We start from the raw sequence: 14,808 nt of genomic DNA on the forward strand, positions 1-14,808 counted from the left end.
CAGCACTCAAGGTTTGGCCTCACCAGTGCCAAGTACAGGGGAAGAATCACTGCCTTGGTCCTGCTGGCCCCACAATTCTTCAGGGGCAGAATGACCTCTCTGCTGCCCACACCATTCCTGATCCAGGCCAGGACGCTGTTGGCCTTGCTGGCCACCAAGGAACATTGATGGTCCATGTTCAACCTTGCTGGAGAGCTGCCTGCAAGCAGGATGCCCTGTGTCTGCTCCCATGGAAGGACCTCCCTGCTCCTGCTGGCCACACCATTCTTCAGGGGCAGAATGACCTCCCTGCTGGCCACACCATTCCTGATCCAGGCCAGGATGCCATTGGCCTTCTTGGCCACCAAGGCACATTGTTGGCTCATATTCACCCTTGCTGGAGCAGGATGCCCTGTGTCTGCTCCCATGGAAGGGCTGCAAGAACAGGAATTCCATCCAGGTTATTCCAACCCCGGGAGGGGCCAAAATCCAGCCGGGCCGGATCGCTGTGAGCCGCCTGGTGGAGCAAAGATGGTCATGGAGATAAGGAGTCTGCAGGCATCGTTTTCCTCCTATCAGATGGAAACTGCCCATTTCCCCCCGGGCTCCAGCACGGGCAAAGTCACCGCTGAAGGTCCTGCCTGTTTTATCCTGGTTTTGTGCTTTTGTTTGTTTGAACTTCCGAGATCTCGGCTGATAGGGCTGGCCAGACTCAAAGCTCCGCCGCCGCGGTGCCCCCGGCGCTCCGCGAGGATCCGGGCGGGTTCGGGATGAAATCGGGGCTGGGGGTGCAACGACAGCGGGGAGGAAAATCAGGTCCTGGCACCTCTTTGGAAATGCTGGAGAGGGAAACAGCTGGCAGATGTTGGAGTTCTGGATGCTGAGGATTTTAGACTTTCTGTGCTGACACACTGACTGCCAGGAGAGAGCTGCATTTTGACCTGAGGCCGTGGAGAAGAATTCCAAAATTGATTGCTAGCACTGAGATTATGGCTGTGCAGTTGATTAGAAGTGTGTAATTTCACTTTTCTGCCAAAAACCAGCAGGCAGAAAGGCAGGGATGGGGCTTGGGATGGAGCTGGAGGGAGAAGTGGGGGCTGAGGTTGGGCTGGCCCAAAGAGCAGATGTTGGAGCTCTGGATGCTGAGGATTTTAGACTTTCTGTGCTGACACATGTGTTTAAAAATATACTGGACAGGCACTCGGTGCTGTAGTCTAGGTGAGGTGTTAGGGCATAGGTTGGACTTGATGATCTTGGAGGTCTCTTCCAACCTCATCATTCTGTGATTCTGTGATTGATTCTGTGATTCTGTGATTCTGAAATTCAGGGATTCTGGGATTCATTCTGGGATTCTGTGACACACTCTGACTCCCAGGAGAGCGCTGCATTTTGACCTGAGGCCTCAGTGGCAGTGTTGTGTTTTTATACTAAAAACTACTGTACATTATTTACAATAATTCCCAATACCTACCACCTATGTTAGACAGTGAGCTTCTACTCCAAACCAATCTAAAAGTGCCAACAACACCCAGAAGATTGAGGCTAGGAGGAAGGAGAAAGAAGGACAAGGCACGCCCAAATTCCTCCATCTTGGGACCCCGAGCCCCCATTCTAAAAACCTCAAAAATCTATTTTGACAAACTAACTATTAATGTACTTAAGCTCTTTTGACTTGTAATTCTTCATGTAAAGGTTGTTAATTGTTTTTTCCATGGGTTAAATCAAAGGCCCAGGGGTCTTGGGCTCTGTGCCAAGGTCTCTGAGCCTCCCCAGGCAGGGGCTTGAGCCATCCAGAGCAAACAGAGGAATTTCCTGGGTTCTGACAGAGCTGCAGCCTCAAAGGGGGAATGTGGACTCCTGTTCCCCCAAAAAAAGGGTGTGGTGAAGGGAGGATGTCACCTTGGTTTTTTAAGATTTTCTAAACCTTCTGATGTTGACATTCTTGTAGTGAACTTTCTCACCCACTTTCTGTAAATAACTCATTGTTTTGCATTCCTTTATGGAGGAGGAAAGAGTTGATGGGCTGTTTGCTTGACCAGTGTCATTGGAGGGGTGGCACTGTCGCCCTCCAATCCACTGTCAATCTTGGAAAACTATAAATGTTAGAGTCAGAAAATAAATTTCCCTTTTCCTTCACCTTGAGAGCAGCGGTGTGTGCTTGCGTTTTTTCGTGTCCTATAGCGACAGGAGGGGGCTCCACACCTGGCCAAGGGTTATTTATTTATTATTTATTATTATTTATTTATGGGTGGCTTTTGCTCTGAGCACTGTGGCACTGCCTGCTGCCCTGCCAGGGTCAAGCTCTGCCCATGGTGTAGGAGCCAGCAGCTCAGCCTCACGTTCCTGCACCCTGGGGTGGAGCTGGGTTTGAGGTGATCTTGAAATATCTTGAAAAATCTGGGAACAGCAGTGTTGAGGAAGATGAAACAAGAAAGCCTTATAAATAGGATTGTCTGGCAAAAGGTTTTGAGAATATAGAAACTATAAGCGAGATTGAAATGAAAGCAAGTTTAGGTGAGCCAGGAGGGATCATGAACAGACAGACACACAGACAGACAGGTGGAGTGTTGGGGGAGATGAAACAGGAAAGCCTTGTAAATATGATTGATTTTGAGAATATGGAAATTATAAGCAAGATTGAAATGAAAGCAAGCTTTGAGATCCCTCAGTTACTGAACAACTGGAAAGCAATGGTGTGGCTGGCTGAAGGTGATCCCCTTTTGATGGAACAACACCCTCTGCTTGCAGACAGCTCCAAGGGGCAGAGCAGACCCTACAGCTTGGCAGAAGGGGCCCAAAGAGGAGTTTGTAGGGTTTAAAATGTAACACAGTGTGGTAATGTAATGATTCTTATAGGCTGTATGTAAATGCTATAGGATTTGTATATTGTACTAGATTGGTTAGTGAGAATCAGAATATTCAACACAGAAGATGATTTATTGTATTGTAATGGGAACTTCTTGCTCTTGCCTTTTACTCTCTTATGCTTTTATGCTCTCACCCTCTCATCCTCTCTCCCCCTCTCTTCTCTCAGGCCTGCTCCAGCTGTGCCTGGCAGCTCCCAGCAGGTCCCTGCTCTTGGCCCTTTGCAATAAACCCCAAGTTCCAAGCCCTGGCTTCAGAGATCTCTCGTCTCCGTCCCGACCGTGCCACCCCCGTCGCTCCTACAACCAGCGCCCTGCTGCTGCTGCTTGGCAGCGTTGGAGCTTTGGGAGCAGCTGGGATGTAGCCCATGAACATCCCAAGTGTTTCCAGCCTGTGCCTGCAGCTGGTTGTCCTTCCACAGCACGGAGCTGCTCCCTGTGCTGAGCCTTGGTGTGTCCGTCCACCAGCCAGGGACACACAGGAGTGGGGAATGTCACTGAGGAGGGGACAGAGCAGCCAGGGGACACTGACAGCAGAGGGGGAGAATTCCTGCCAGCCCCACAGCAACCCTGAGCTTTATTCACGGAACCAATCCTGTTAACATGGCAACCACTTCCATTTTAATTTGCTCAGCCACATTCCAATGCATCGAGAGCTTGGGAAAATCAGAGAGGCAAAAAAAAAAAAAAAAAAAAAAAAGAAGAAAATAAATAAAAGGAAAAAAAAAAAAAAAAAAGGAAAAATAGGAAGGACTTGTGCCACAGTCCCGCTCCCTGGCATTCCTGGAGCTTCAGGGTCTCTGGACATCAGTGCCCAGCACGACATGTCCCATGCTAGGGTGGCCACCCTTGGGGTGGAGAGGACGAGAGGCCAGGCAGGGGCCTGGGAACCTTTGGGGATATTCCATTCCCATCCACCGGGAACAAAACCCCCCCGTGCCAGAAAAATCAGCAAAAAAGGGGACAACAAGAACCTTGTCCCCACCCCACCACCTCCCTCCTTAGCCTTTCTTTTTCTTCTTCCTCTTCTTCTTCTTCTCCTTCTCCTTCTCCTTCTCCTTCTCCCCCTTCTTGGCCTCCTCGGCCGCTTTCTTCTCCTCCTTCAGCACCTTGTACCTCCATTGTGGTGGCTGCAGCAGGTGCTTATCCTTCACACGTGGTTTCCTCTCCCCAGTGGATGACCCAGAAGCTTTGCTGACTTTGATTTTGGGCACGGGCTCCCCGGGGAAGACGCTGTTCCCCCGGCGCAGCCACCGCGGCAGGAAGCTCAGGAACCGCCTGGGTGGCGGCGGCAGCGGCAGTCGGAGCTCGGACACAACCTGACCATTACAGGAGGATCCCCCCGTGCTGGGCCTTGAGGACAGCTCTGATTCCTCATCTGGATCCACCACGTGCTGCCCGAGGATCTCCTGCACCGAGAGCCGGCGCTTGCCCACCTCGGGCGGGCTGTCGGGGCACACGGTTTGGCAGGCGGTGGCCACGAAAGGGCTGCCCAGGGCCGTGGTCATCCTCACCATGTGGTCCAGCACGCCGTCCTCCTCGGGGTTCCGCGGGATGTTGAAGGTGAAGATGGATCTGATCTTCTCCGAGAGCCTCTTGCTCCTGGATTTGGGGCTCAGGGCTTTGGCCACCAGCTCGGCCAGCGCTGGCCACTCGGGCCGGTAGTGGGCTGTGAACTGCTCGGCGCGCGGGCGGCGCAGGAGGCTCCGGATGCGCACCGTGGTCTCGAAGCGGCCGGTGAAGGTCGCCCATTCCCTGGCTGTCTTCCCCTTGACGGCATCCACAGCCTGCAGGTCAGCTCCTGGGGACAGCAGGGAGCACACTCAGCATCCCAGAGGAGGCGTGATTGCCACACCAAGAGTCCCAGAGATGTGACTGCCACCCCCAGGGTCCCAGAGGAGATGTGATTAGCACACCAAGGGTGCCAGAGATGTGATTAGCACACCAAGAGTCCCAGAGATGTGACTGCCACCCCCAGGGTCCCAGAGGAGCTGTGATTAGCACACCAAGGGTGCCAGAGATGTGATTAGCACACCCAGGGTTTTCCAGATTGCAAGGCAAGATGTACTCTATTACCAACTGTATGGCAGTTGTCTTTTGTCCAGTGGGCAGTTTTTCCTTATCTCTCTCTGAGTGCTCACAATCACTCCTCCCTCTGGGGGGACATCTGCTGATAACAGCTATTGAATGTCCCTGCATGGCTGATAAGAACTACAGCATCCCATTGGGAGATGTGAGCCCAGAGGGAGGAGCCAAGCATTCCTACCTGGATACAATCTGAGATTTCAAACATTCCTACCTGGATACAATCTGAGATTTCAAACATTCCTACCCAGATATGATCTGGAGATTCTGGAACACCAGCACAGCTTCTCCACTGGATTTCCCAGAGGAGCAGCCGCCTCTTCCACTGGATCTTCAGAGGAAGATTCCACCCTTTCCTACAGGATCCCTGCTCCAGCAGAACCACCCCTGACACTGCAGGAGGGCTGCAGCCACAATTCTAATGGGACTGATACCAACAGCCTGACCCACAGGGTGTCAGGTTGGGTTCTGACTCTGTCAGTGTTGTTTTAGTTCACTGCATTGTTTATTTTATCCTTTTATTTTCTTCCCTATTAAAGAACTGTTATTTCCTGTTCCCATATTTTTGCCTGAGAGCCCCTTAATTTCAAATTTATAACAATTCAGAGGGAGGGGGTTTACATTTTCCATTTCAGGGGAGGCTCCTGCCTTAACAGGCACCTGTCTTTCTAAACCAAGACAAGCTGTTATTTCCTGCTCCCATATTTTTTGCTTGAGAGCCCCTTAATTTCAAATTCATAGTAATTTGGAAGGGTGGGGAGGGTTTACATTCTCCATTTCAGGGGAGGCTCCTGCCTTCCTTAGCAGGCACCTGTATTTCCAAACCGAGACACAGGGTCCATGAGGAGATGTGATTATCACACCCAGGGTCTCAGAGATGTCATTAACACACTAGGGTTCCAGAGGAGATGTGATTGCCACACCAAGGGGTCCCAGAGGAGATGTGATTGCCACCCCCAGGGTCTCTGGGGACGCTCACCTGCCAGGAGCAGGGCGGTGACGCAGTCCTCCCGCCCCTGCACCGCCGCCTTCATCAGCGCCGTCAGCCCGCGTGGGTCCCTCTGGTCCACCTCCAGGGCAGGGTAGTAATTCAGGAGGTAGTTGACAATGGTGATGTGTCCTTAAGAGCCAGAGAGGAGCTGTGTTAGAGTTCCCACAGTTACCAGGGGACCACGGCTGGACAGAGAATTCAGCAGCTGCATTCCATGGGGGTGCCAGTGTGGGGGATTGGAGGGGTCAGGATTGAAAGGGTTTGGGTCTGTTTGGGTCCATTTTGGTTTAGGTCTGTTTTGCTTTGGGTCTACTTTGGTTTGGCTCCACTTTGGTTTGGCTCCACTTTGGTTTGGGTCCATTTTGGTTTGGGTCTATTTGGTTTGGCTCCATTTTGATTTGGGTTTATTTTGGTTTGGGTCTATTTTGGTTTGGGTCTATTTTGTCTTGGGTCCATTTTGGTTTGGGTCCATATTGGTTTGGGTCCATTTTGGTTTGGCTCCATTTTGGCTTGGCTGGATTTTGGTTTGGGTCCAATTTTGTTTGGGTCCATTTTGGTTTGGCTCCATTTTGGCTTGGGTCCGTTTGGGGTGGGGTCCATTTTTAGGTTTATTTTGGGTTGGGCATGGAGGGAACACCAATGATGAACCAGCTGCTTTAGTGGAGAACACAGGAAAGACTCCAAAAATGGAAAAAAAAACAGAAAATGATGAATTTTAGCAAGGATACAATGGGGATCATGGTGATTCCCACTTTGGGACCCTTCTCCTTCCCCTCCTCATAAATCAAGGGGAGGGAGCCAGGCTGGAGGTTTGGGCTCGGAGCCTTTAGCCAGGTAAATAAATCCCTGTGGCTCCTGGGGCACAAGGGACAGCTCCAGCCCAGCTCTGCCACTCGCCCCAGCACCACTGCAGGAATCTCCATTTCCTCATCATTTTTAAAGCAGAGCTGGACCCCAAATGTAGCTGATGTCACACATCCCTTGGGAGCACGGCTTTCACGACAGAAAAAAAAACCCTTTTGGGGTTTTTGGGGGAAGCACAGGGGATCCCATCCCTTCCTGAGGGTGCGGCCTGTGCCAAGGCTGGGCACAGTGCTGACCTGCCTGGGCAGCCATCATGAGGGCCGTGTTGCCGTCGTTGTCCTGCTGGTTGATGTTGATGTAGGGACACTTCTGCAGCAGGGGCACGATGTCCACAAAGCCCTTGCAGCAGGCGACCATCAGCGCGTTCTGGAGAGGGAGCAGCACTCAGCACCACGGTCCCACCACGGGCATCCCACGGCCATTCCAAACTGTCCCCCACCCAAACCAGGCTGGAGCAGGATGGGAGGAAAGACAAGGTTCTGCTCCAAGGTCTGGATCAATCCCAGGAGATCCATCCCAGGAGATCCTCCTGCCCCACCTGCTTTAGCCTTCAGGATTTGTCTTCTCCTGGAAAATCCTCATTCAGCTCCACAGTTTGGATCAATCCAAGAGATCCATCCCACCCTACTGCCCTTACCTGCTCTAGCAGCCCCCAGCCTTCAGGATTTGTCTTCTCCTGGAAAATCCTCATTCAGCTCCACAGTTTGGATCAATCCAAGAGATCCATCCCACCTTCCTATCCCACCTGCTCTAGCAGCCCCCGGCCTTCAGGATTTGTCTGCTCCTGGAAAATCCTCGTTCTGCCCCAAGGATTGGATCAATCCCAGGCGATCCATCCCACCCATCCCACCCTCCTGCCCCACCTGTTTTGGCAACCCCCAGCCTTCAGGATTTGCCTGAAAATCTTCATTCTGCTCCAAGGATTGGATCAATCCAGGAGATCCATCCCCCGCAGGCCTCTCCCACCCTCCTGCCCCACCTGTTTTGGCAACCCCCAGCCTTCAGGATTTGTCTGCTCCTGGAAAACCCTCATTCTGCTCCAAGGTTTGGATCAATCCAAGGAGATCCATCCAAACTTCCTGCCCCACCTGCTCTAGCAACCCACAGGCTTCAGGATTTGCCTGCTCCTGGAGAATCCTCATTTTCTCCAAGGTATGGATCAATCCCAGGAGATCCATCCCACCTTCCTGCCCCCTTGCAACCCCCAGCCTCCAGGATTTGCCTGCTCCTGGAAAAATCCTCATTCAGCTCCAAGGTTTGGATCAATCTCAGGAGATCCACCCCACCCTACTGCCCTACCTGCTCTAGCAGCCCCCAGCCTTCAGGATTTGCATTCTCCAGGAAAATCCTCATTCTGCCCCAAGGATTGGATCAATCCCAGGAGACCCATCCCACCCAGGCCTCTCCATCCTGCTTCAGCAGCGCCCAGCCTTCAGGATTTGCCTGTTCCTGGAAAACTCCTTGTTTTGCTCCACAATTTGGATCAATCCAAGGAGACCCATCCCACCCATCCCACCCTTCTGCCCCACCTGCTTCAGCAACCCCCAGCCTTCAGGATTTGCCTGAAAATCCTCGTTCTGCTCTAAGGATTGGATCAATCTCAGGAGATCCATCCCACCTTCCTGCCCCCTTGCAACCCCCAGCCTCCAGGATTTGCCTCCTCCTGGAAAATCCTCGTTCAGCTCCAAGGACTGGATCAATCGCAGGAGATCCACCCCAATCTCCAAGGATTGGATCAATCCAGGAGATCCACCCCACCCTCCTGCCCCACCTGCTCTAGCAGCCCCCAGCCTTCAGGATTTCCCTGAGGACCCTGGTCAAGCCCTGCAGGGTCCCACCCCACCCTCCCCAGGTGCTCACCCTCCCGTTGATGTCCAGCTCCGTGGCCTCACTCCGGCTCACCCCACGCTCCAGCCTCTCCCACACCAGCTTGGCATCATTCCTGGCACAGCACTGGTAGAGGCTGAGGAACCCATCCCCACCAGCCTCGGGGGACACCTCGTAGCAGGGGTACACTGAGTCATCAGAGAAGATGCTGCTGCTGTCCGAGGGCTCTGAGGATCCTGAGGACGTTCCCTCTTCCTCCTCCTCCTCCTCCTCATAGTGCAACTCCGGGTCAGAGGCATCCAGGCTGGCACTGGGAGCTGCAGCAGGTTCTGCTCCACTGCAGGCATCTGTCATCCGGCCCAGCCCTGCCCGGGTGGCCGAGGGGGCACTCGGGGCTGTCACTGCCCTGTGCAGGCACAGAGGGGGTGGCACCAGCTGTGATGCCATGGTTTGCCTCAGATACCTCAGGTTTCTCCCTGAAGATTTCTTCCCCAGGTGTGTTAGTCACCTCTCCCTCCCCCTCCCTTGGTTTGGGTATATTTTGATTTGGGTTTATTTTGGTTTGGGTTAATTTTGGTCTGGGCTTATTTTGGTTTGGGTCCATTTTAGTTTGGGTCTATTTTGGTTTGGCTCCATTTTGGTTTGGGTCCATTTTGGTTGGGGTCCGTTTTGGTTTGGGTCTGTTTTGGTTTGGGTTTATTTTGGTTTGGGTCCATTTTGGTTTGGCTCCATTTTGGTTTGGCTCCATTTTGGTTTGGGTCTGTTTTGGTTTGGGTTTATTTTGGTGTGGATCCATTTTGGTTTGGCTCCATTTTGGTTTGGCTCCATTTTGGTTTGGGTCTATTTTGACAGACAGTCCCTCCCAGCACTGTCTGTCAATCTTGGAATTCCAGAAGGGCATTGAGTGATTGGCAAAGTTCAAAAGATGCTTTCCACCCCTGGAGGACATTGGGCCATCCAGGTGTCCTTTGTCCCTTTGTCCCTCCCCTCCCTGCCCCTTCCCTGCCCCTCTCCCTGGGGTTCAAAGGAGCAGCAGCCACGGGCTCAGGGAGTTCTGTTGGAGCCAGAATAAAGCTCTGGATCCAAACCCTCCAGCAGAACCGACTCCTTTCCTTCACCATCACCTTAAAGCTTCTCCAGCAGAGGGAAACCTGAGCTCCTGCATGCCTGGAATTGTCTCTGGGGCCCAGCTGCAACATCCAGCTGGCCAAAAGTGTCTCTGGGGTGAAAACACCACACATCCAGCTACCCAAGAGTGTCTCTGAAGTGAAATCACCACAGCTGCCGCCTTTTGGTCAAGCAGCAAGGGCCGGACAAGTTCAGGCAAGTCCCATCCAGCAATACTGGTAATTATCCCAATAACCAGGATATTTTATGAAAAATCCCTTCGCCAGGATTTTTTCTCCTGAAGAGCTGGGAAGCTTCAGCTGCTCCATGTTTAGCTGCTCTGGAATGTGATTTGGAGAATTGTTTAGCCAGCATGGGAATTGTTTTTATTAATGGCCAATCACAGTCCAGCTGTGTCAGACTCCCTGGTCAGTTACAGGTTTTTATTATGATTCTTGTCCCTCTGATGTCTCCTTTCTCTTTCTGTAGTATAGTTTTAGTGTATAATTTTAATGTAATATGATATAATATGATATGTATATGTATTTACATATTTAGTATATATAATAATATACATATTTTATATATTATATAATATATGATATAATTATAATTTATATAATATATGATATATTATTATAATATATAATAATTTATATTATATTACATTATATTACATTATATTACATTATATTATATTATATTATATTATACCATATTATATATAATTATTATATAATTATATAATTATATTATAATTATTATATATTATATGTAATACTATATATAATATAATATAATGTAATAAAATAGAATATAATATAAATATGATATGATAATATAATTATTATAATGCAATATAATATAACATAATGTAATATAATGTAATGTAATACAATGCAACCTAATACAATATAATATAATGTAATGTAATGCAATGTAATATAATATAATAATAAATCAGCCTTCTGAAAACTTGGAGTTTTCTCATCTCTCCCCTCGTCCTGGGGACCCTCAAACACCCCAACAAAGGGATTGTGGGAGCTGGGTGGGCTCCGGGGTCCCTGATCCTGCTGGGGATCCTCAGCTGCCTCCAGCACAGCCCAGGGTCCATCCCTGGCCCCCAGTCCCCTCTTCCATGGGGGTGTCTGGGTGCTGTGACACCCCCAGAAAGGAGCAGCCCCCATGGCACAGTGGGAAAAACAGGGGGACACCCTGTTGGATTAAACCCGCTGCTGAGCCAGAGGTGGGGTCACTGAGAGGTGTTTAAAAATATTTTTATTCCATTTTCAGTGCCATGCAAAGGGTGGGACAATACTGCAGTTATAATTAATGCCATCACAATTAGAAGCTAATTATTTCTTAATTACAATACATTATTAGCATTTCTTGGCCTGTCAGCTTTGGCCACACCATGGTGTAGATGCCTTAAAGCTAATTATGTAAAATTACCCCTCGTGGCTCCTACTAAAATGCATCTTTTATGGTTCTGTTTGTCCAAAATATCTGATCTGATTTGTATCCTTTGAACCCTGATTTTAGCTCCATTTCCTTCCCAGCAATGCCTGTCCTATTCTGTGGCATTTCTAAGCCAGCTTTTCTTATCTCTGAATTCCACGAATGAGGAATTTATTCTTCTGCTACAGTTTGTATTTTCAATCTCTGAATTCCATGAATGAGGAATTTAATTTAATTCAATTTTTAATCTCTGAATTCCATTAATGAGGAATTTATTCCTCCACTACAGTTTGTAATTTGCAATCTCTGTATTCCATTAATGAGGAATTTAATTTAATTTTTAATCTCTGAATGCCATTAATGAGGAATTTAATTTAATTTAATTTTTAATATCGGAATGCCATTAATGAAGCATTTAATTTAATTTTTAATCTCTGAATTCCATTAAATTTAATTTTCAATCTCTGAATACAGCAGCTCCTGGCTCCCCCAGGACACAGAATCCTGGCATCAAACCCTCTCACTTCTTAGCAGAAGCCATCAATTAATTCATTCATTAATTAATGGGTGCCATGAAAGGAGGAAAATTCCAAATTCCCCTCCCCTCAGATGTTCCCAAGCATGGAGGGAAATTCCTCTCACCTGGATCCTCCCTGGGGGTGTTCAGGTCTTTCCCGTGGCTCCCTCCTCAGCTGGGCAGCATCCTGGCCACAACCAGGAGGAAAAACTCACTGGGCATCCCTGGAATGTCCCTCTGTCCCCTCTGCAGGGAAAAACAGGTTTGTGCCCTGTGCCTGAGGTGGCTTTTTGGCACCAAAGCTGTGACAACCTGCACGTTGACGTGGGGCTCAGCTACCCAAGAGATCTTAAATTAAATTGTTGCTTTAAATGGCTGCATCCATCCTGAGCAGGATCAGGACAGGATTTAGTGTCTTTAGCTGAGGAGCTGCTGAGAGCCCTGGGCTGTGTTTTTATATTTTTATACAGCCTGAGCAGCCCCACAGGCTCAGCTGAAAGCCCAGAAAAACTCCTTCCACCTGACTTTCTAGCCAGGTGAATTGGCTGAGCAGGTAATCCTGGGAATTCTGGGAATTGGCTGAGCAGATCATTCTGCTTGTGAAATACAAAGCTGTGTTTCGTGTCAGGTACACACAGGCAACGTGTGGATTTGTGTTTGTGATATATGTGGAGACCAACAATGGGACAGTTGTGAATTCTAATAATTCCTGAGGAGAGTAAAGCATGGAAGAAGCCCTTTGAACCTATCTTTGTTTGCAATTAACCTTGGTGGGTTTAGGAACATTTGAATTAAAGAGTTAAGGATGTTGCTCTTTGCTTGTAGTTAATCCTTAAAGAGCTCTGCCATAATAACCTTTTGAAGTATAATTTTAGAATATTGCTTGTATCCTTGAAACTATAGCTTTGGAATATATATAAAGGAAACTTGCTTATCTCAGGCCTTAACAAAACAGAGAAAAGCAGCTTGAAAAAGGAAGATGAACATCAACTCAAGGATTTATGGTTTCGACCAAGGGAAGCTGGACATCACTGTTATGAGATTTATAGTCCTTGTAATTAAAAGGTGGACCCACATCTGGGGAGCTGGACTCCACCAGATGGGATTCATTGTTCTTCTTTTGGAAACTGGACCATCACCATCTGGGGATGCTCCTTTTGGGATACATCTTGAGAAAAACTAAATCACAGTAGTGTATAGAATTGTGAAGTAAAAATTGGGAATAGAAACTGCTGAGAAAGCTGATGAGCACCCCTATAAATACCTGTAAGCCTCAACTATGGGTGTGCAGTTGGAGGGAAAACTTCCCCCACTTTACCCAGTGCTGTATTGCTCACACTTTACCATGTTAATTAATAAATTGATTGCTGCTTGAATATTGGCCTGGTCAAGCTTCTTATTTATAACAAACTGGACTTCACCAGATGGGATTCGTCTTTCTTCTTTTGGAAACTGGACCACCACCATCTGGGGATGCTCCTTTTGGGATACATCTTGAGAAAAACTAAATCACAGTAGTGTATAGAATTGTGATGTAGAAATTGGGAATAGAAACTGCTGAGAAAGCTGATGAGTGCCCCTATAAATACCTGTAAACCTCAACTATGGGTGTGCAGTTGGAGGGAAAACTTCCCCCACTGTACCCAGCGTGTATTGCTCACACTTTGCCATGTTAATTAATAAATTGATTGCTGCTTGAATATTGGCCTGGTCATTTCTAACATGCTCCAGTCAAGGGCTTGGACATCTGAAATGTACTCGTGCATTCAACAAACTCTGTGATTTCCCCTTGAAGCTGCCTTGGAGTTTCCATCCCTCCTGCCCCCCTGGGAATGAATTCCAAAGCTCTCAGCCCAAGACCTGCAAAAATTGTTTTTCCTAAATTCCACACGAAGCCTGACTGTTCTCTTCAGCTTTAAAGGGGTTTTTTTGTTGTTGTTGTGTGTTGAGGGAGGTTTTTATGTGTTTCCTGAAGTTCAAGGGCCAGCTGGACTCTGAGAGGGCATTCCCAGTCCCTGGATCAGCTGTTTTCTTGCCAAAAAGGCAGGAATTTGGTGCCAAGGCAAATCGTGGGAGAGGGCAGAGGGCGCTTTGCTGCACACATGAAAAGATGTGAAATATATGAAAAATATGGATCAGAGGAAGGATTCCAGCTGTTCCCTCCATGCTGGGAAGCACAAGCTGGGAATCCTGGGGCTGAATATAAAGATTCTGGTGCTCAATATGAAGATCCTGGTGCTGAATATAAAAATGCTGGTGCTCAATATAAAGATTCTGGCACTGAATATGAAGATCTTGGTGCTGAATATAAAAATGCTGGTGCTCAATATAAAGATTCTGGCACTGAATATGAAGATCTTGGTGCTGAATATAAAAATTCTGGTGCTAAATATGAATATTCTGGAACTGAATATGAAGATTCTGGTGCTGAATATAAAGACCCTGGTGCTGAATATAAAAATGCTGGTGCTGAATATAAATATATTAGTGCTGAATACAAAGATACTGGGGCTGAATAAGAATATTCTGGCAGTGAATATGAAGATCCTGGTGCTGAATATGAATGTTCTGGCACTGAATATAAAGGCCCTGGTGCTAAATATAAAGACACTGGTGCTGAATATAAGGATTCTGGTGCTGAATATAAAAATGCTGGTGCTGAATATGAAGATCCTGGTGCTGAATATAAAGACCTTGGTGCTGAATATGAAGATTTTGGTGCTGGAATATAAATACCCTGATGCTGAATATAAATATACTAGTGCTGAATATAAAGATTCTGGTGCTGAATATGAATATTCTGGCACTGAATTTGAGGACCCTGGTGCTGAATATAAGTATTCTGGTGCTGAATATAAATTTACTAGTGCAAAATATAAAGATCCTGATGCTGAATATAAAAATGCTGGGACTGAATATGAAGATATTGGTGCTGAATATGAATATTCTGGCACTAAATATGAAGATACTGGTGTCGAACATGAAGATCCTGGTGCTGTATATAAAAATGCTGGTGCTAAATATGAGTATTCTGGCACTGAATATGAAGACCCTGGTGCTGAATATAAAAATACTGGTGCTGAATATAAAAACTCTGGTGCTGAATATAAATATAC

At 47.9% G+C, this 14,808-nt stretch overlaps 1 protein-coding gene across 1 annotated transcript; it reads right to left on the reverse strand.

Annotated features, from left to right (window-relative positions):
* Window positions 1–3,844: 3,844 nt before the first annotated feature.
* Window positions 3,845–8,964, reverse strand: ANKRD33 (ankyrin repeat domain 33). The gene is made up of 4 exons (XM_066567819.1): window positions 8,644–8,964; window positions 7,020–7,149; window positions 5,908–6,048; window positions 3,845–4,644 (listed from the first exon to the last, which is right to left on the reverse strand). The coding sequence occupies exons 1-4, from the start codon at window positions 8,962–8,964 to the stop codon at window positions 3,845–3,847; spliced, it is 1,392 nt and encodes a 463-aa protein (XP_066423916.1).
* Window positions 8,965–14,808: the final 5,844 nt, after the last annotated feature.

This window comes from Molothrus aeneus, chromosome 30 (genome assembly GCF_037042795.1).
Source record: "Molothrus aeneus isolate 106 chromosome 30, BPBGC_Maene_1.0, whole genome shotgun sequence".
Classification (NCBI taxonomy): Eukaryota; Metazoa; Chordata; class Aves; order Passeriformes; family Icteridae; genus Molothrus; species Molothrus aeneus.

Excerpts from the sequence above, each read along its gene's own strand:
- ANKRD33 (XM_066567819.1), bottom strand. The coding sequence starts at position 8,964 with ATGACAGATGCCTGCAGTGGAGCAGAACCTGCTGCAGCTCCCAGTGCC. Across the intron at positions 7,150-8,643 it reads AGCTGGACATCAACGGGAGG|AACGCGCTGATGGTCGCCTG; the intron begins GTGAGCACCTGG and ends CTCCCTCTCCAG. Across the intron at positions 6,049-7,019 it reads CATGATGGCTGCCCAGGCAG|GACACATCACCATTGTCAAC; the intron begins GTCAGCACTGTG and ends CTGGCTCTTAAG.